We start from the raw sequence: 20,453 nt of genomic DNA, 5'->3' as shown, positions 1-20,453 counted from the left end.
CTTCATAGAAAAAAACAGCAACAGCCTGAGCATGCCAACAGACCATTGATCTGAGGAAATACACTAAAAGATGCCTTTGATTAGCCTAGTACTTTGGGATGCGTATTTTAACCAAGCACAGATTGCAGCCTGCAGAAGAAGTTTTGAAAATTGACAGTAAAACCAGGAGGCTGAAAATTAGAGGAAACAGATAGGCTCTGGGACTCCACAGAGAACAGTCACTGGAAATAAAGCAACGCCCAACAATAAAGGCAAGAAACAGAAGAAATGCTGGATAAACAAGAACTACTGTACAGAGCAAACAACAGTGTTCTAGAAAACTGAGATTAATGCCCCAGGCTAATGCAAGTACAAGGTATAAAGCAAGTTATCAGATGGAAAAATTGCAAAGGCAATTGTACAGTATTTAACAGCACAGATATTTTCTAAAAAAAAAAAAAATAATCATCAAGCAGCCAAAGGACACAAAATTAAAATTACACAAAGTATAAAAAACTGTTTTAAAATACTTTTTTCTGACTGACATAAATTTTGAGTGATGGAAAACATTACAAGAGGGGTATAACATAGGATATATTTGTTTTACACATGTATATTTGCAAAACAAACACATGAGATTTTTATTTTTGCTTAAATATCCATTGTGCTGATGATTGAGTCCAAGGCACCTACTCCCGTGACCCTGTAACAAATGATGACAGCAGTTAATATCTTAGCTGCGCTGATGGTGTCATTACTACTGGCGTGAAGTCTCCAAGGTCTTTATGCATCCCTACAATACTTACATTCCTTTATAATCTTCAAGTACAGGTTTTAGACTGCATCATCTGCCAAAATCAGGCTCCTTATAGATCTCCTCATATACACTCTACATGTTAATGAGCCATCTGACTCGAAGGTAAAGTGGTATCTTTTAAGAAGATTTAATGTGAGTGGAGATGCATCAGTATTTCTCACTATCAGTCTGCAAAGAACTGAGTGTTGATATCCAGGACACAAACAAGATGCAAACTGCTTTTTGCTTACAGCAAAAAGCTAAACCTGTGTGGCTCATATTAAGAATGCAAAGCACATTTAGAGTGCACAGAGTACTTTAAAAAAAAGATGAAAGAGATCATTTTCTAAGGGTATGTTACACAAATTTAGTCTCGAGTAATGCTGTATGTCAGAGACAGCCATGCTTTTGCAGCTGAATTTCAATGCTGCCTTTTCTTTCTTCTGTCTCACCCTACCAGGGGCCATTCTCCTTTGAAAACTACTTTTCTCCTATGGATTGCTGCTGCTACCTTGTCACACCCCCTCCTGCCTCCATCTGCCACTGCCTCCTCATGGGCCATCACTTCTTGCTGGCTCCAGCCTGGGGAAGGAAAAAAAAAAAAAAAGCCAAAGCAGCTCTACTTTGCATCTTACCTCTAATATTGCCATACCTCTTCAGACAGAAACAGGCATACGTGTACATCTAAAACAGTGCCTCTAAACAAAAGGAGTCAAACACACTTCAAGATTACTGTGTCGACACAGATGAAGGAAGGTGAAAAAGCAAGATTTCCTTACAGTTCTCCTGCAGCTCCCAGATGCCATGGTAGGGAAAAAAAGGCTTTGCAATTTTCAATAGCCCTCTGTCACAGCTGGCACCCTGCCAGCCTGTGCCAGACACTGCTGCTGAGCCCACTGGAGACACTGTGCTGGAGCAGAAAGGCAGAAGGAAACCAAAAATAAAGAAAAGGCTATCAGGGCTGGAGACAAGGAGGGAGATAGAGTCAATATAGAAAGAGATATCCACAGCAATGGGTCAGGGGCAAAGTGGAGAAAGGGGGAAGGAGGTAAGATCTGGAGCTACTGCTTTCTCCCACTGCAGGCTCCTCCATCTTACAGTGCATTTCCTATAAACTCCCTCACTTTTAACACCCCAAAGAGTTAGCTGTTCCTACAGCAGCCTTCTTCTACCTCCTCTTGAGTTGTATTTCCCTGATGAAATTCCCCACAACTTTTGCTTCCTCCCAGTCCCAGTTTGCTTCTCAGTCTCTACACTGAAGCAGCATTACAAGGGAGAAAATTTCCTCTTGTTCCTCAAAGCTTTCAGTGACTGAAAACATCATCATGGAAATACGGAGGGAGCAGAAAAAACAAATCACCAGCAAAACACCAACTTTGTTAGAACTGTCTTTTCTCAAAATGCAGCAGGACGTTTCCTGAAGAAAACTATGCCTCACACACTTCACTTCATATACAAAACTATCAGTTCACTGGACTGCTGTCCAAACAGGGCTCTCAAAATGTGTTCTGGAAACACAGATACTCCTGGAAAACACAAGAGAAGTTAAATAGACAGCAAGGGGATAATCCTAATGCACTTTTATTACACCTTCTGATAAAAACTTCATTAACACCAAAGTTTATTTGCAATTAACTAAAAAGGCATTCAACAGAGCATCAGCACAATATGTTCTCATTCCCTCCTTCCAAGTTTTATCCCTGCTTACATACAGAAAGTCCCCTGTACATCTATACCAGGCTCACAGCCTCCTCCCACAGCAGAATGCTGCCCTGGAACACTGTGTACTCCCAGAGGCATTACAATAATCTCATTTAAGGCATGGCCCGCCATGGTCAGGCTCTGCACCAGAGAATTTATGTAGAAAAGCAGAGGCAGCACCAGGCATTTTGTCACCCTGAAAAGGCAAGGCTGTCCTGTTCTGACAGCTGCTGCCTGCAGCTATCTCTTCCCTCTCTTCTTAAGTTGCTATGTCTGTAACAGCAGTGGCAAAAAATGTCCTTCCTTATGTTTCTAACCTGAATTAGAGGCAGAGGTACAACCATGCATCCTGCTTGTTGCCCTCCAAGTTGCCCATCTCCAGCAGAGAGGGGGAACACCCAGTTGGATGGGACCACCTTGAGGAGGTAGGTTCAGTCTCAAAAGGTTTGCTTCTAAACATCTGTGCCATTTGCCTCCCCTCTTTGCTCAGGCAGCAGAAGATGAATATGCAGTTCTTACAGAGGCCCTAGCTCACTTCTGGCATACAGTAAATCAAATTGAACAAGCAGCAAGACATCCAACTGTAAACTGAGCCAGCTGAGCAGAGGCACTTCTCACAAAAAAGGAGGTAGAGATACTCCTGACAAACCCCTGTACTGGAAGCAGCCCAACAGATAGAGAAAACCAAACTCTTACAACACAATATCAGAATTAAAATAATGTAGACAAGAAAATGTAAGAATTACAGCTCAACAATCATCCTTCTCTATTCCCATCACAAAATAGATCCAGGATGGCTATAACAGAATGAGGGTCAAATTACAACAGAAATATGAGGACGCGTGCTTCACCCTTGAGACTATTTTCTCATTAATACATAATACTTCAACTCCATTTAAGAACCTCGTTATGTGTTTTTATGGTATCAGATCATTTGATTAGTTGTATTAGTCTAAAATAACTTCCTCTGAAATACTGTTCAATGTAACACTTTACCTCTTGATTAAACACTTGTTCAGTAAAGAACTGAACTCATGGCATCACTGAGTATGCTTTACTAGAAGTCAGGTTAAAATAATGAAAGGATTTTTTTTTATTATGTCAGTTTCGGAAAATTGAAAGGATCCTAAAGTCAAGAATTAAAGCTTTGCAGGAGATTGTTGGGTAGGTCTGCTCTTCTCCACCAAATGCAAAATAAGGCATCTGTCTAGAAACCACATTCTTCTGGCTGTGCAACCCCAGAAGTCTGCTCCCTCCTGCTCCCTCCAGCCTGCTCACACTCGACAAACAAGACACAGTTATTCCACAGGATATTTCCTCTTCTGTCATTCTCAATGTTATGCTTTGCTCTGTGAGGAGACACCTTCGCATCAGATTCTGGATGAACTAATTGTTTCCTGCTAGAAGGAACACGTTCATTTTTTGCCCCTAGACAAGGCTGGCAGTGACTGCAAAAGGTGGCTCTTTGAAGCCCATCCTCTGACCCCTTGCTGGAGCTTCCTCTGACCCCTTGCTGAAGAACAGCTCGTCAGTCACAGGCAGAAGTCAGGACAAACAAAGGGCTGTTTGTACAGCATCTCCCATCAGCCCTCCCTCTCTCTTCTCATCCCCGCTAGCTCTAACTCTCTCTGGGTCCATCTAAAAAGATACGGCTGCCAAGAAAGTGAAAGGGAGTGAAGCAGAAGAAAAAGGTACGTTTTGCTCCTGAAATTATCCTTGTGTACTTGTTCTGCTGCTGCTAGTTACAGAGCACAGAATTAGAAATATATATGGAAACATGCAGAAGATGATTTGGGAGAAGCTGCTATATCATAGGCAAGAGGTGCAATTTAAGACAGATACATGGCTATGATCCAGCTCAAAATAATTCTTTTACTATCTTGCTTTTTTTCAAAGTTGGATGCTACATATTAACATCTGAGGTCATTAAACATACTATATTGCCTTCCAGTGCTCAATGTTGCAAAATTGGTGAATATGGAGAGGGGTGTGTTTACAATGAATTGCTGTCTTAAAGAAAAATAAATGGGGTTTAATGATAACACAGTTTCTGGAAAGAATCATGGTATTGATGATAATTACAAAGAAGTAATTCACGGAATTCAACCTCAGTGGAATAGATACTGTCCTTACAGTGCACCAACAGTTCAAACAAAATAGATTTGAAGGATTTTTTTTTAATGGAAAAGATTCTTCACAGTATTATCAGTTATGCAGCTCTTGTGTAATGATTTCTTAGGAATGCACTAATAAACCTAACTATCATACACTGACACACCTAAATATGAAATACTTAGCATTTTATAGGTGTTTCTGAAAGGGAAACTTGACAAAACAATAAGATACATTTTATTATCAATATATGTTTTTAGCTCTTGAACTCAAAACATTAAAAGGAAAAAAATTTAATATATACTTGCTTCTTAAGTGCAACTTGTTAACCTGGCACATGCCACTGGACAGAATGGAAAAGATCATACCCCAAAAGTGTAGCAATTACTGTATTTCTTGTTTTCAACATTAAGCAACTAGAGACACAGCCTGCTTAAGGATATAAGAAGGGTATATTTAATGAAGGGTATATTTAATGGTTGATAGACCAACTTGTAAATATTTGTATTTTTCCAAACATGGAGGATGTCTAGAGGTGCCAAAATACACATTTTGTGCCACTTCTCTTTTCCCTATTTCTAACACCTGAGCTCCTACTGAACTATTACCCTGTTGTTCTTGGACATGCAGGTTGAAACTTGGGGTTTTCTCTTTGGTCTCTTCTGACTATCTCTGCATCTAGCAGATCCAAAGATTAGATGACGCCAAATTGCCTGGCAGGATAATTCAAACGCTCTCAGCTGAACAAGTAGGGACAGCACTGATTCCCAACTCACCATGCATATTCCCAAACTAACCCTTTTCCTTTACAAAAAGTTCCAAAGTATTTCAGAGTACTTGTACTCCCAGCTGCATTTAGTCTCAAATTTTACTTACCTGATGTCAAAATAACCAAAATAATTAACTGAAAAGAACTTACGCAAATGCAAGTTCATTTTCAGTATTTTCAGATGGTTTACTCCTGCTAGAATTTGAAATTATACAATCTTGATAGAGCAACCTGGTCAGGCTTCGCATGAATGGCATTGCTGTCTTGACAGAAAGTTTTATAAAATAAAGAAATATAAGAGAATGCTTGCTAACAATGAGTCTTTTGGTCACCTTAGTGATTGGTTTTGTTCACATTTTCCTGACTTGTTTTATGAGAAAAGACTGTCTTCTGTGGTATGAAAAAAGCAGATAAGGTCTTGGACACCCATTTTGAAATAAATACACACATACTAGCTCTGTTCTTTACCTAGGCAATCAGTGACACTCCAACATCTGCACAACCATATTCAGAAAGAGAAGTTGCAGCAGTTTGTCAGACAGAGATGCTGCATCTGAAAGGTCTGCTGAGTTTACCAGCATTGATCCTGTGCAGGGAGCAGATGAAACACTTCAGGTCCTTGGCAATCTTTCATCTGCAAATAGGGACCGTTCTCAGGAAAGAAACAGACTTTTGAGGATAGGTCTTTCGACTAAAAATTTCCATGTGGTTATGTGATCTGCAAAAAACCCCAGAGGAAATATTTAAGCAGAAACAAAATTATAATAAATATTTTTTTCTGAATAGTAACAGTGCTGAACACTGGTAAGGTGCATAGGTAACCTGTCAGAAAAGCTGTTCTATCCATTGCTCTCCTGCATGTTGACTTTGCTAATACTGATTTTGACACCCACTCTTGATGATGCACTACAGCAATATTTTCTTATATTTCAAGGCAAATACTGAGTTACAGAATCACCGTAAACTGTAGGTCATGATTTTTGAATCCAGCAATTTGACAGTAAAGAATCTGCCCATTCTCAGGACAGAGTGAATTCCTCCAAATTTTGAGGAGATAGGCAGCTGGCAACAGATTCAAATGAGCATTCCAGCAGAACTCCAGGTAGGGAAAGATCACCTGAATTATTAGAAATAATAATAATAAAAAAAAAAGTACACAGGAGCAAGATACCATGATCCCCAAGGCTCCACTACTGATCGTTTATAGGAGTATTCTAGTCAAGAGTTCCCATACAAGTTGGAAACTAAAAGGAATTATTCCATGAATTTTGCTTCTACAACAGAAGTTAAAAAAATACACAAGAGCTTATTTTAACTTCAGCCATGTTCTTTAGTATATAGGCCACTTTTTAATATTTTATTTGGCTACTGGTGCTCAAAAAAACCAAGTCTAAATATAAATACCAATGTTTATAAAACCCCCAAATTTAAATATTAAAACAAAACCAGAGAGCATTGAGGTGTCATCCCTAATATGAATCTAAATTCCCAGATTTTCTAATAGTCCCTGGCATGTTATTCATTAGCTGAAGAAATGGAAGAAAAGCAAGACAACTATGGTGCCAAGATAACTATCCAAGAAAAGTTACTATAAAATACTGTAAATTATAGATTTAAAAGTTTATTGTTTGTTTTTCAAGGGTGATCTCAAGATTTTCACAGAATAACTCATATAGGACTCTATTAATTGACTTCTATAGCTGGCATACCTCATTTTTTAACTTAACCAGATAATAGCTCTGCCATCTTAACATGGCCTTTGATAGTCCTTGATCAGACATTGCCTTACGCCTTGTTATTTTTGGCTTAGCCTACAGCATTCTAATCTGCAGCCCCACAAGAAAGACTAGGGCTGGCCCATAATGCCAGCATGTCAGGGGATCAACTCTGAAGTGCCAACAGGATGAAGGATGGCAAAGGCTTCCTTGAGGCCAACACAAGTACAGTAACAAGCACACAGGGAGTGCTCAGCAGAGCTGGTCATTGCTTTAAATTAGTTTTAAGAGCAGAATTCCCATTTAAATTCAGTAAGATATCAGATCCCTTTTGTTCAAGCATGAGGAAAGGTATAACACCCACTCTCTCTCCTAATACAATGAAGTCTAGGTTGAAACATGGTTCAAAATGTTAATTTAAAAGTGAATGCCAAGTTCAAGGATCTTATCCAAAGCTTTGTGGCATGGTCAAACTCTGTGCAAAGCAGCTAAGAACAGCAGAACTAGTGTTAAACAAGATGATGGAAATCCTAGTCACCAGCAGGAGAGTTTTGCAAGGGATAATTTATCCCATCTTTTAAAAAGCCAATTAAGCCATAATGGGCTGCAGTAGCAAGGCTCAACTAAGCAGTCTGCAATACTAAAAAAAAAAAACCAATTAAAAAAAAATTCTCTGTAATGCAGTATCATATCTGAATCTGCAGTCCAGGACAGTGGCACTTGGCACCACTGCAGAGAGCTTCAGCTTTCTCAGCTGTATAATGCTTCAGTTTTTCAAGCAGCCCATAACAGAGGATTCAATCAGCCAGCAGTTTTTCCACAACTTCGATGGGGAAGGATACTATTAATTTTATGTGAGTGACTCCTGTTTTGACAGGCAAAATGGCCAGGAAGGCAAGGACACACACCCAGACATTTTCCCCTGGTTTGGCAGCAATCAATAGAATCACTTACACCACTGAGAAAATGCAGCCAGCTCAAAGCAATTTTCTCAAGGTGAGAGGCCAAAGAAACAACAAAATTGCCAGCATCAGAAGCCTCAATTCCTGATGAAAGGATTTCCAAGGTTGTACAGAAAGTAATGAATATCAATTCTCCTGCAATATTATTTACCTCCTAGGAGAAAACACTCTCCAGAACTCATGCTCAATCTTCCAAAACGTCACAAGGAAAAAAAGAAAAAATTGTAAGTAAGGAAGCAAACTGAGAGAGGTCTGTTCAGCTGTAATACCTGTGTCACGTACCTCCTTTCTCTTTAGCACCCTGCTGTGGGAAGCTGCAAAAATGAAGATGTTCTCAGCCCTGCTTCTGCTGAGCACCCTCCTGGATACCCTCACGGTGCCTTCCCACCGCCCTTCTTGTTACAAGAGGGCCCTCAAAGACCACAACTGTCACAACATCCCCGAAGGCATGGAGAACCTTCGACAAATTGATGACACTCTGCAAGATCACTTTTGGGAAGGGAAGGGCTGTGAGGTGATCTGTTACTGCAACTTGAATGAATTGCTCTGCTGCCCAAAGTAAGACCATACTTATTTCATGTAAACTCATACAGTTTTTTTACAACTGCTCATTATATTTCCATCATTTTACAGTTTCCACAGGTGGAATAAGCTACCACTTTAAAGAAATTAATCACTTCAGATGGCTTGAAATTATATTAAGATACAGCCAATTATCTGATATGCTGTCAGTATCTCAGGTTTTGGTTTTCAGGGGCTCACATAGGACTTGCTTAGCATATTTTGTAAACCTTCCTGTCCTAGTATGGGGGAATTCAGCATTTAAATCACCCAGCTTTCAACTCCTGTTTGATCCAAACTAAGTACAACTACATGAAATCCTTATCCACAGCATTTTGCAATGAAGATGTTTTCAGACCACAATCAAAACTATTTGACTTCTGTTCCACGGAAAAGAACAGTATTGATATTCTAAGGTATATGTACATATGTCAGTTGAATAAATGATTCTGTAAAGATAGCTGTTAACAGCAGGAAATCAGATGGGGGGAACAGAGGTTCGCAAATACCTGTAAGGCAGGGAAAAGATTTAGCCCCAGAACATCTACATTTCCTTGGTTTTCTGGCACTGCTGACAAAGCTTAACAGTGACGTTCTCACTGAACATGGGCGTTTTGTTGTTGTTAAACAGAAAAAACATAACTGGCTTAAAAAAACCCACCACCAGCCCATACCTGTTTTAAGTAATAAAATGTATTAAGAGGTATTATTTCATTCAGCTTTTCAGCAACATCTTTTCTTCAGTATATCTGGATTAGAAATAACAACAGTTCAAAACTTATTAATACTTCAGGGACACTAAAATGTGATGGTATTATATAGGCAAGAAAAAACTATTTTTTATATTTGCTCCTCTTAACGCTCCCTAAAAATCCAATAATGGGTAAGTTTTCAACACTCTTGTAGGGGAGACAAGTTGAACCAAGTGCGAAAGACTTCTAAAGCTAAAAATCTCGCATTCAGACTGAGAGCAGGGTTTCAATAAGTTTTTCCATCTTTCACTTTCCCTAAAATCAGATATGGTGTCCTCACTGTGAAGCACACTGGGAGTTTTTAGCTTCAACCTCTGAGCTTTGAGCAGACTACAAAAATACCTAAAAAAGTATTCCTTCCACATCCTGAGCTACATAAGACCTTCTTTGCGTGTCTGTTCTAGGGACAAACTGCACTAAACCAGTATGCATGCACATGCCAAAGTCCTTTATTTTGATAATATAATCTATTTGGTAAGTTTATTTTCTCAAAGCTAAAATACCAGGGTGGAGTTCTGGCAATCTAGTCAGTCAGTGAAAGTTTTGTCACCACTTCTAAACCAGGTCAGCAGAGGTAGAAAGGCAGTATCTTCATTCAGATCTGCAGTTGCATTTGCATTGCTGGAAGGACATTCCCACACACATAGTAATCCCACACATACCCCAACATATACTAAAAAATATCCACAATGGGAAATGTATGTCATGTTAAAGCTCTGATAAACCAATGGGCTAATTATTTAAATATCTGATCATATCTTTCAGGGATATTTTCTTTGGACCAAAGATATCTTTTGTGATCCCCTGCAACAGTCAGTGATTCAAGTCTGCAGGTGAAGATAACAGACATCATTCTACAATTGTGTAATAATGCTTTCAAGAGCAAAAACAAAACCACCACAATCTAACCACAAAACGGTGCCTCATTTTACACTGTAGAAAAATTTCCTTTCTACGCCTTTATGGAATATCAAGCACGTAAGAAGTTCTTTCAAATTTGGTAGCTGACCTAATTTCCAACGGTTTAAGAGATTGTACAAGCTCTTAATGCATATTAATACGCATACCCCAGCAAAAAGTGCAACTCTTCTGTCTCAGCACAATATTCTCAACTAGTCTGGATGAAGAAACTTCAAGCCTAAGCCTTCACATCATTAGGAACATGACTCTCACAGCAACCTACAGCAGTGCAGCCTCCTACTGCATTATTGCCATCACACATTCAATGCTTTTTCAAGCTGAAGCTACTCAGTCCCTGGTACTTTTGCAGACAGGTTCCCACATTCTATTTAGGCATCTTAAAATATATACACATACAAAAGCCATGTATTTTCATATCTGAAAACATTCCACTGGAATAAAAAAAAGTCAAAACTGACATTAATAGTATTAAATGGTCTTAGGTCTTAATTAAGTGTAACTGGTCACCTGCCTTAACTGTGCGATCTGTAAAACCTTAAATTATTTAATCTTAACATTGAACGTTTAAAATACTAGAACAGTACATTTTTTTAAACAAGCCTTATTTGAAATACAATACCCCAGAATTAAGTTAAAATGCTGGTTTTTTATTTTTAGGCTAGCCCTGTAAGGAAATAGCTAGAGGAGAAGACATAGAGCTAATCATCTTAACATTTAAGAGATAGCTAGGCAATAGACAGAAAGAGACAATTTTTTTGGCTGTTTTTCACTTATACTGCAATCTGTATTGGCAAGTGTTGAGTATGTATAAGTGAGACTGTATAAGTTTAAGGAAAGCCACCTGAACAAGCCACGCTTACAGGCAGTAAACCTGGCTTGTTGCCTTACACAGAAAGGCTCTTTAGGTATCAAGTCAGTGATGTGGAAGGTATGCAGTACTGAAGTAACTACTCAGTCATCTCCACTCAAAAAGTGGAGATTATTCACTTAATAATCTTACACATTAGATCAAACTGCTACCACTAGTTTACCAGGCTACTTCACATGCCAGTATGAAATATCTGGATGACTGTTTTTCTTCCTATTAGCAAACAAGGGTTGGATACTGAGGGCGGTGATTATAGACTGCCAATAATAAATGTCTCAAGTAAATCTGTGTGTACTATTTTTGCACTACTGACTGTTAAACTGTTTGTGTCACTGGGCTTTTAAAGCTTTGTTTGTGTAATTATTCCTGAGTCATCTGGGCTTCCAACCAAATTAAGAGTAAAATAAACCCCATAAATCTGGCAACACAGTGAAAATATCTGATATCAGAGCTCTGCTAACAAAGCATAGAGTAACCGCTCTTGTTCAAAGTCCTCTATAAGCTTCTAGGGTATGTAACTTCTGTTGTTTGTGCCATCTAGTCTCTACAAGAGTCATGTTGCATATGCCTGGCATTCACAGCTTTCCAAAGCAGCGGCAGCAAGAAAAAATTAAGGCAAATGCAAATTTGGCTACTAAAGTTGGTGGCTTTTAGTTACCTTCTTTCCACCACTCCTGAAAAATCCATAATCCACTGAACAAAGTTCTGCCACTTTACACATGCAGCAGGACGGGGTCACTTAAGTTACTACCTTAACACTGACTTCCCATAGAAACTTGTTTTTGTTCCTCTCCTTCCCTCACACAACTTCTTCTAGGTCCTGCCAGGTCTCACCTAGGTCCTGCCAGGCCTAGCTGAGAACATTCAACCCCATCATGCACAGAGAAAAAGTCTTTACCATTCGGATGCCCTATCCATGACTAGATTCCATGGCTGTTTGTGCAACTTGCACTTTGAAGATAAGAAACTGAATTTGTGCAAAGGATATTTAGGAAACAAATCTACAGTTTCTGTAGTGAAACAGGCATGAAAACATTATCTTCAAAGGAGCACCAATTTTAGCCGTCACTAGCTAGATATCACTAACCATCTTGAACTTAGGCCAGCATTGCAGAACTGTATTGTGGAAATACATAAAACAGTACAACGAAAAAATCACACCACTGAGAGATACTGGGAAGACAGCCAGTTTGAGATTAGGGTTTACCATCATTCAGTTCTATGCAAGCATCACAGGTCAAAAAAAGCAAAGTAAAGCATCTTAGTTGCAGTGATGCCAGAAAAGTAGTAATTTTCAAAAAAAACCTCACAAGGTAAGTATCGAGCAGATTAGACCATGGACATACTGCTTTTTCATTTTTCCCAAATTAAGAAAAAGCTTATAAACATCTGATAAGGTTAGGAGTTGCAATTTAATGCCTACTGAACAAGCTGAAGCTGTGTCCTCCTCTGCTTTAAGATGAAAACTATTTTCCCTCAGCTTTTTCTTCAACCTATGTGCACAGTTTAAAGCAGAAAGAAATGATATTCCATACACCACACATTTGGACTGGCACAATAGTTAAAAGGATAATACAAGAAGTCATTTGTAATACCATCTTCAACATCAGACTTTACTAAGACACTCAATTGAAAGCATAAGTATTGCTGGATATTTTTCTCATATGTTACCAGAAGTTTTGGTTTTATTGTGAGGGTTTGTCATTCTTTTTAAACAAGCCTGAGCTGATGCATGCAATGAAAAAGAAACAGTATGCCTATTAGAAGATACTGTATTGACCCCGCACAGACTCTGACTCTCATTCTCCAATTAAGTTCTTAGCAGCAGTCCATGTAGATGAATGGAAAAGTCAGCAGCTAAAGGATTTCTTACTGAGTTGAAGGATTTCTCAGCACAGTAAGCTGCAGCAGTCTCTTCATCCGTACTTACAGCTTTGAAATTTGAGAACAGCATTTTTTTCCACTTTAATATAGGAGTAGGATGGCCTCAGAGCTGGGAAGCACGTATCTCAGCATGGACAAAGTGAATAAACAAATCAGAAAAACTTCCATCAATTCTTGTTTCCAAAGGGGAAAAGAAAGTGTTATTCAGCCATTTCTGCCCAGCTAACTACTGGAACTGTCACTTAAAGCCTTTTACCTTACGAAAAAGAACCTATTGCCAGGTCTGCTACAGCTTTTTTTTAAATTAAAGGCATTGCATTATGAGAACTTTAAGTACATTCATAAATATATCCTTGGCACACTTTAATTGAAAAATATTTTAATATTATTACATAATTCAAAGCTTAACTATTAGATACAAGTATCATAGCATATGCTGAGCTGGAAGGGACCCATCAGGATCATCAAGTCCAACTCACTAAAGTTACAGACACACCCACTCGAGCAACAATACCTGTGATATTTATTTAAAATATTTTTGCTGAGGAAATTTGTTTCATAAGAGATGGTTTTCAAACAAATCAGCAAGGTTATGAAAAATAAAACAGAGACAATTGTTCTCAGGAGAAAAAAAATTACAAAGAAAGCTTCTGCATATCAACAAAACCTCAGTCTTTTGATTTGCGGCCTGAGTCTCTGAGTCCCAACCTTTTCCGCCTAATGAACCCCACTATCCATCTTTAGATCTGGTTTGTTCTTGTCATTCTTCACCGAGTAGATGAAGTATGTTAAGGTGTCCTTTTCATTCACTGGAATTGTCCTAAAATGGCCGCCAATTATCTATAAAGGAAGAATGCAAGGAAATTAAATAACCACTTATATACAGGTTATATACAGAAACTGATGATTCAGATTTAAATGTATTACGTAAAAGTTTGAAAGACTGATCAAGAAGCTTGCAAAAAAGGGAAAAGCTGCCTTTCCTCAAAAGTTTTTAATATTCATAAAAAAAGGTAAACAGGAACCATTTTATTGAGAACTAGATATTGAGAACTAGCAGCCTATACCCTAATTTGCAAAGTAAAAAGTCCTGAAACTTTCCAGGAAAAAAACCCAAACATATCAAAATAAGAATGGGACTATCATTAAATTGGTTTAGTTAAAGCTTGAATACAAAGCAGGTAATGACCATAGAATATCGGCAGTGACAGCACACATATGAGACACTACTGCTCACTCAGGTTAGGGGGTGGTCTGTGTCTGCATCAAATCCCATACAGACACAACTAATACAAGAATATTCGAGAATTATAATTGAACATTCAGTTCTTCAAACAGAGCTTTCAGTGAAAATTCACCATGCTGTAACTGCTAAAATATAACAATCTGTAAACACTTCTTGAATCAATTCTGTCATTTCAGAAGTCTTTTCCTTCATCAAAATGAACATCAGCTTTAAAAGAAAATATGCAAAATATTACACCAGTTTGAGTCCATTCTCTGGCTTTTTGCCAGGCTGGTAGACTAAAATTAACAAGTGAGAAACACTGGACTACTCATTTAACTACCATAGGATATAAGAAGATGCATTTAGCCTAATTAAAAAGTTAGGACGCCCTCTCAACTCTACCCCCAAAAACATCCAGAAAGAAGCAGTTTGACAGAGTCCTCTGAAGTGGACTTTAAGTAACAGCTAGAGCAGTGTCTCTTGTATGTTAGGACAGGTTACAAGGAATCACACATACTGTATACTAAGGAAGTCCTGTGGCTATGGTTCACAATCACTTGCAGGTCAGTCAAATCAAGCATGTGACAGAAGGAGCTTTGCCCATGCACACCATGTAGCACAAGAATAAACTAGTGCAATCATGAGATTGCATCATGAGATGTACCTAAAGCAGACTCTTAGAAACAACAGTTTTGCAGAACAAAAACTGCCTGTGCCTTTTCAGTTCACAGTCTTGCTAATTCAAGAGCTAGCTGCACCTTAACCTACTTTTAGGAAAACTGAAGACTGATGCTGCATTCTTACACACAGTGGCAGTAGCACTATTCTTTTACAGCTCAGCCTTGAGACTGCCCGTACAGCTAAAAACCTTACTTTTAATCCAAACAGATTAAGGGAGAGATGAACAGTGTGTCTGCACTTAAACACAGCTGAGTGTATCACTGCACAGAAGTGAAAAAAACAGTAGCTATGCTTCCCTGTTAAGAGAAGATCACCAGCTCTTCCACATACTTACACGAACATGCTGTGACTGCATCTCTGCAGCACAAAAGAATTCCTTTAAAATTGCACTCACATGAAGCAAAGATGCTTATGTACAGCTTTACTCACACACAGCTTCAGCATTTTTAGAAATACTGGTAAGAAAAACCCTAATTTCATAAAAATCCATTTTTCTGAGAGCAGACCCCAGTGGTTTTAACAGAATTATCAAGAGAAGCATGTTTTTTCAGGTTTCCGTACTTTACATGTACAGAAACACCAATGGTTGCAGTAACCAGCTTTTTAAAGCAAAGTCTGAACCTTACAAGAACTTCACTGCGACCTCTCAGTTTCTACTTCTTTTCAGCAGGGCATTTCAGGTAAAGCTGTGATTGATGTACAGACACAATAAATCAACAATTCTATGATACTCAGAGGGACGCACATCGTCTTCCTGTTTCAACTCAACACTGTGGTTTTAAGCAGCAAACACTCCTTTTGGAAGTTAAAGAGTTCCTCCTCTGGAAAGAGCTTCTATTTTTTATTTACTTGGCTCAGGAGCTACAGCCAATGAAGGAAGCTAGATAAGCAGCTCCCTTTTGTTCTCCTAAAATCCAGATTATATAGGCACTTTATGCAAGGATCAAATCGCATAGAAAACCACATGCCATAGCAAGTTGCATTTTCTATTATGGAAAAACACTCATACATACTTCAACAAGCTGTGCTTTGTTAAGTCCCGGTCTGGTCTGTAGCTTGAAGTGTCTTTTGTACCTTCGAAGTGTGTTTACTTGTAACTGATATAAATCAACCTAGAAGAAAAGATGGGGAAGGGGAGGAAAACAATCTAATGTAACTGAAAACGATTCAGTCATTAACAGTTTGCCTCTCAAAAACATTTTGGAATCTCACAGATACTCAAGGGTAAACAGTCAGCTCAGCAGATGTCATTTTGACAAAAAACAAACTCCACCCTGCACCTTCCAGCAGAAAGAAAAACAGCCTAGTTCAGTTCAAGAGCATTTTATTGTTACTGAGCATGGTTCTGCCTCCCTTTAGCTGTGGACAGTATTTAGAACTCATTAATGTACTTTAATCAGTTATGGGGGTTTTGTTTGTTCCCCAGTTCAAGTACAATAACAGAAAGTCCAGTAACAACTTTCATGTAACATCTATGAAGATGATGACTCAAAGGAAGCCCCGATAATGTGATTTCAGCCATTAAATCTTAAATAAGTTACATGCAAGACACAGCATATCTGCACCATGAAAGAGAACATATTAGAATCAGGAAAAAGTCTGCAGTACAAAGTTTTCTTGGCTTAAGGTGAGAAAAGAAAACAGCTGCTCTTGCTCTCCAAAAGTATCCCTGCTATAAGCACAATACAGGACTCATGTGCAAGGGCATAAACGTCCAGAACTATTTTTCAGTGTGCGTCAACAGTTGAGAGAATTGCACGAAGTCCTCTTAGGGATACAAACACACTGCTTTAATCCAGTACTCCGTCAGTTTTGAATCCCATGACCTCTGATCAACAGTCACTTCTCCCAGTTACAGCTTACCTCCCCCCATTCTCTTAGATAACATAAGAGCTTAATCCGATGACTGAGTGGGAAAGCAAGTTGAGAAAGCAGGTTGAATGAGAAATTCTACTAGATGTATTCTCCAAACTCATTACTTTAAAGACTGATGATAGCGCTCACTTTTGCTTTAAATTCTTTTAACAGCCTCACTATAGAATACTGAAAACAGCAGTGCTCCTGCATACTTGGTAACCTGGCCAGATTTGAGGTGAGGGCACCTTGCATGGTAAAGGATGAGTGTCCTTTGATGTTCTAAAGTTTGTGGCATTAAATTCCACTCCCCAAGTCACAGTGGAGAACCCACCCCCAGAGCATTGTGCAGAGGAGCAGCAGCAGCTTCTCAGCAGGTCTCGGAAGCTACCAGTACCACAGGAGTCTCTTCCCCTCCTGTAGGGGAAGAGACTGTCTTTACTTCTAACCAGTAAAGACAGTCAAGACTGAGAAGGAAAGAGGAGGGCCTTCAAGTCTTCAGAAGAATGATACTTTTTTTCCTCACTAAACTGGAGAATAATTAAAAATAAAGGTGGTCAACGGCCAACAGGCGTCTAAGACATACAGTAATTACGTGGAATGAACATACTGCTCTTATCCAAACAGCCAGCTGAAACTCCTCAAAAACAGTTCCCAGTTTTCTTCCCTGTAGTAGTACCGTTAAGAAAAAAAGCTCATTTTCTTGTTCTGGAGATATCCATCAGTTGTGTCATGTTTTATAATTCTGGCATATAAAAACAAAACAGGCTTGCAGAAGAGTTGCAATTACACGGTGTCAGAGATCTACCTGAAGTCACATAGAGCACTAGCTTGAGACAGAACTTTCCAAGAAGCAATTCCAGATATTTAACAGACAAACAACAGAGCCCAACATCAAACTACTCTCAATCCCCTAAAATCCTCTTAGCCAGAACCTTCAGACTGGAGACACGTTCCTTTAAGTGCAGATTCCTGTACAAAGTTTCCTCACTTATGTTGCTGCTATCTGCAGATGCTGACCACAAGGATGCCATTAAATTAACACTTACAGAGCAATTTCTGAAGAATGCTTAAACAATGCCTCTCAGAAGGGACAGGCAGGGATGACAGCCTCTACTCAAAATTAATACACTGAGGAGCACTTGCTAAGCCATGCTGTAGTAGAAATAACCCAGATCACGTGTAGGAAAAAGAGAGCCTTAGGTGCCAAGACTCTCCCACTACACTACGGAAAAGGCTGAAAGCTGTAGTTCCCTTATTTTAAATGGGTGAGGTTTCACTGATCTGCAGTAGAAAAAACAGTTTGAAAACCCACCATATTTCTCCACTCCTTCCTAGCATAGCTCTCCAAATGGCTCTTCCCCCGACCAATGGTGTAGAAGCAAAGAGCCACCGTTGTTAAACTTTCAGGGTTTAACTGTGACTAAGGCAATGGAGTAACTGCCAAGAGCCATCTGCAACACATTTAGCACTGAAGAAAGGACTAGACGGACGGGGCAGAGAAGCATTTATATCCCAAGTCCTGGGTGCAATTCCCTTCAAGCTGTCAGCTCCTACAGAAGACAGTTTGCTGGTACGTGGCAAAGTACCACTCTGGAGAGGAAGCGCTAAGAAGGAAAAGGCTGAAAACAGCAGATTTCTGAGAGAACCATCACTTAAAAATAGACTCTTGTTCATTCTACTGTGCATAGTTTAACCAGAAAATATAGCATAAAATTCAGTTAAATTTTGTTATATTAAGAACAGTGTGAATCAAGAGTCTTCCCTTTCCCACATGCCCCAGAGTAAGAAAAGCTGTAAAAGTGAGGAAGCAGTATCGGTGCAGACTCAGCAGTCATTAAAAACAAGCTTAACATAGCAATTAGGAAAAAAAACCAAACAAACACACTATTTAGCTACCTCTGGAGTGTCGATGTCTTGCACTGGTGAGTCGCCATCATCATCGCTGCCTTTCCTCTTTCTTCTATTTCTCACACTCTGAATTAAATTTTTGTGGAAGTCACAAATATACAGATGTCTTGCCTACAAAAGTAAAACGGCGTCTTTCAATCAAACCCATGCAGTGTATCTCCCAGACTTAAGATACAAATGCGCGTAGAAAGACAACCCCTCAGTAATCAAAGCTGCGTTAACTGGGTTAAGGAAGCTTTTCTACTGCCTTCCTCTAAACAGAGGGAGTGCTGCGCTACAGATCGCTGCCACCGCCTGGGCCCAGAGCACGCCGAAATGCTGCCCTCGGCCGAGTCAGCAGTGCCAGGCTGTGGAGACGCGAGCACAGCCCTCCGTCCGTCCGCCCGCTCATCGCAGCGCGGGGGCCGAGCAGCACGCAAACAAAAAACAAGCTTCCAGTTGTCCTCTGGAGAGGAAAAACACGACTCTCATTTCCTCATCTATATCCTTCCCTCCTTGTTTTACTTCCGCTACCCGGCGCGGTCGCGCAACACACTTATTTTTACTTTCTTTCTTTTTATTACAACTTTCTCTTTGTAGGGATCTGCACGCTGCGGGAGATCTCGGCGCGTGCCAGCCCTGCATTCCAGGCCCGCGTCCTTTAAGGGCAATGAGAGCCCGGGCAGCGTTAGTGTCCGGCCTGAAGCGCGATGTGCCGCCGGGCCGGGGTCCCCCGGGGCACACGCAGCCCCGGCCGGGGCGCTGGGCACTCCCGCGGCAGCCGCGCGTTGGAGCCCCGCTTTGCTCTCCCGCGGCACCGGGCCAGGTCGGACACGCTCCGAGCCGCGCGGTCGTCCCACCGCGCTGAAAGGCGGCCGCCCCTCGCGTCCGGGGGTCCGCCCGCCCTACCCTGCCCTGCCCTGCCCAGCCGAACCGCGCTGCGCGGCGCCTGATGGCTGCCGAGCGAGAACAGAGCGGCGCGGGGAGAGACGTGCGGCGCTGCAACACGAGGCGGAGCAGCGAGCGCGGCCCTAGCCAGGAACACAGACAAACTAGCGCGCCGGGAGCCATGCAGGCTCCGCTCCGCTCCAGCGCTTCCCGGCCACGCTTCCTCCCGCTGCGGCTAGAAGGGGGGACAAGCAGCCGATGCCCGCGGCTCCTGGGGTGGGAGGGGGCCCCAGGAGCAGGGAGGGGAGGCGGGCGCTCCCCCCGCCGTGGAGGGAGAGGACTTTCAGGGAGTGCTGCTGCCGCGCCAGCTAAACTCCGCCGTGCTACAGAAAAGGGGGGGAAGGGGGAACGAACACTTCCCTGCCGCCAAACACCCCCAGCCCCCACTAAACTTTATTGAAAGCCCCCAAACCAACTAAGCCACGGATGCAGCGACCCGCCGGCGTCTTTTGTCCACCCGCCCCGCCGGCAGCCCCAGCGCGACCTCCCCTCCCGGACTTACGCTCTTGTCCAGCTCGATTTTCACCTTCTTCTGCGAAATGCTCTTCTGGATCCGCTTGCTGAAACTGGCGTTGCCGGCGGCGCGGCCGCACCGCTCCCCCTCCTCCCGGAGGCAGCACAGCTGCCCGGCACCGGGGCCGCCCGCGCACCCGGCACTCGCCGAGCCCGCGGCGGCAGCCGGACCCAGCCCCGGCGCCGCGGGAGGCGGCGGCACCTCCACGGCGGAGCCCGCATTGCCCACCACCGCGGCGGCAGCGGCGGGGTCTGCCCCGCGCTGGGTCACCTCCTCGGGGGCGAAGCCGTTCATGCCCGGCGCCACCGCCGCGGCTGG

General features: G+C 41.3%; 2 protein-coding genes across 2 annotated transcripts; one reads left to right on the top strand and one right to left on the bottom strand.

The window, feature by feature from the left end:
* Positions 1-1,727: 1,727 nt before the first annotated feature.
* SCRG1 (stimulator of chondrogenesis 1) lies at positions 1,728-11,753 on the top strand. The gene is made up of 3 exons (XM_017816558.1): positions 1,728-4,167; positions 8,332-8,592; positions 10,113-11,753. Exons 2-3 carry the CDS (start codon positions 8,357-8,359, stop codon positions 10,165-10,167), a joined length of 291 nt encoding a protein of 96 aa, XP_017672047.1. The 5' UTR covers positions 1,728-4,167; positions 8,332-8,356; the 3' UTR covers positions 10,168-11,753.
* A 554-nt stretch (positions 11,754-12,307) lies between these two features.
* SAP30 (Sin3A associated protein 30) lies at positions 12,308-20,453 on the bottom strand. Its single transcript, XM_017816557.1, has 4 exons — positions 20,124-20,453; positions 18,683-18,805; positions 15,943-16,041; positions 12,308-13,860 (listed from the first exon to the last, which is right to left on the bottom strand). The coding sequence occupies exons 1-4, from the start codon at positions 20,427-20,429 to the stop codon at positions 13,738-13,740; spliced, it is 651 nt and encodes a 216-aa protein (XP_017672046.1). The 5' UTR covers positions 20,430-20,453; the 3' UTR covers positions 12,308-13,737.

This window comes from Lepidothrix coronata, unplaced genomic scaffold (assembly GCF_001604755.1).
Source record: "Lepidothrix coronata isolate B3197 unplaced genomic scaffold, Lepidothrix_coronata-1.0 Scaffold56, whole genome shotgun sequence".
Classification (NCBI taxonomy): Eukaryota; Metazoa; Chordata; class Aves; order Passeriformes; family Pipridae; genus Lepidothrix; species Lepidothrix coronata.
The sequence above is the reverse complement of the archived record's forward strand: the minus strand, read 5'-3'. Positions and strand labels throughout refer to the sequence as shown.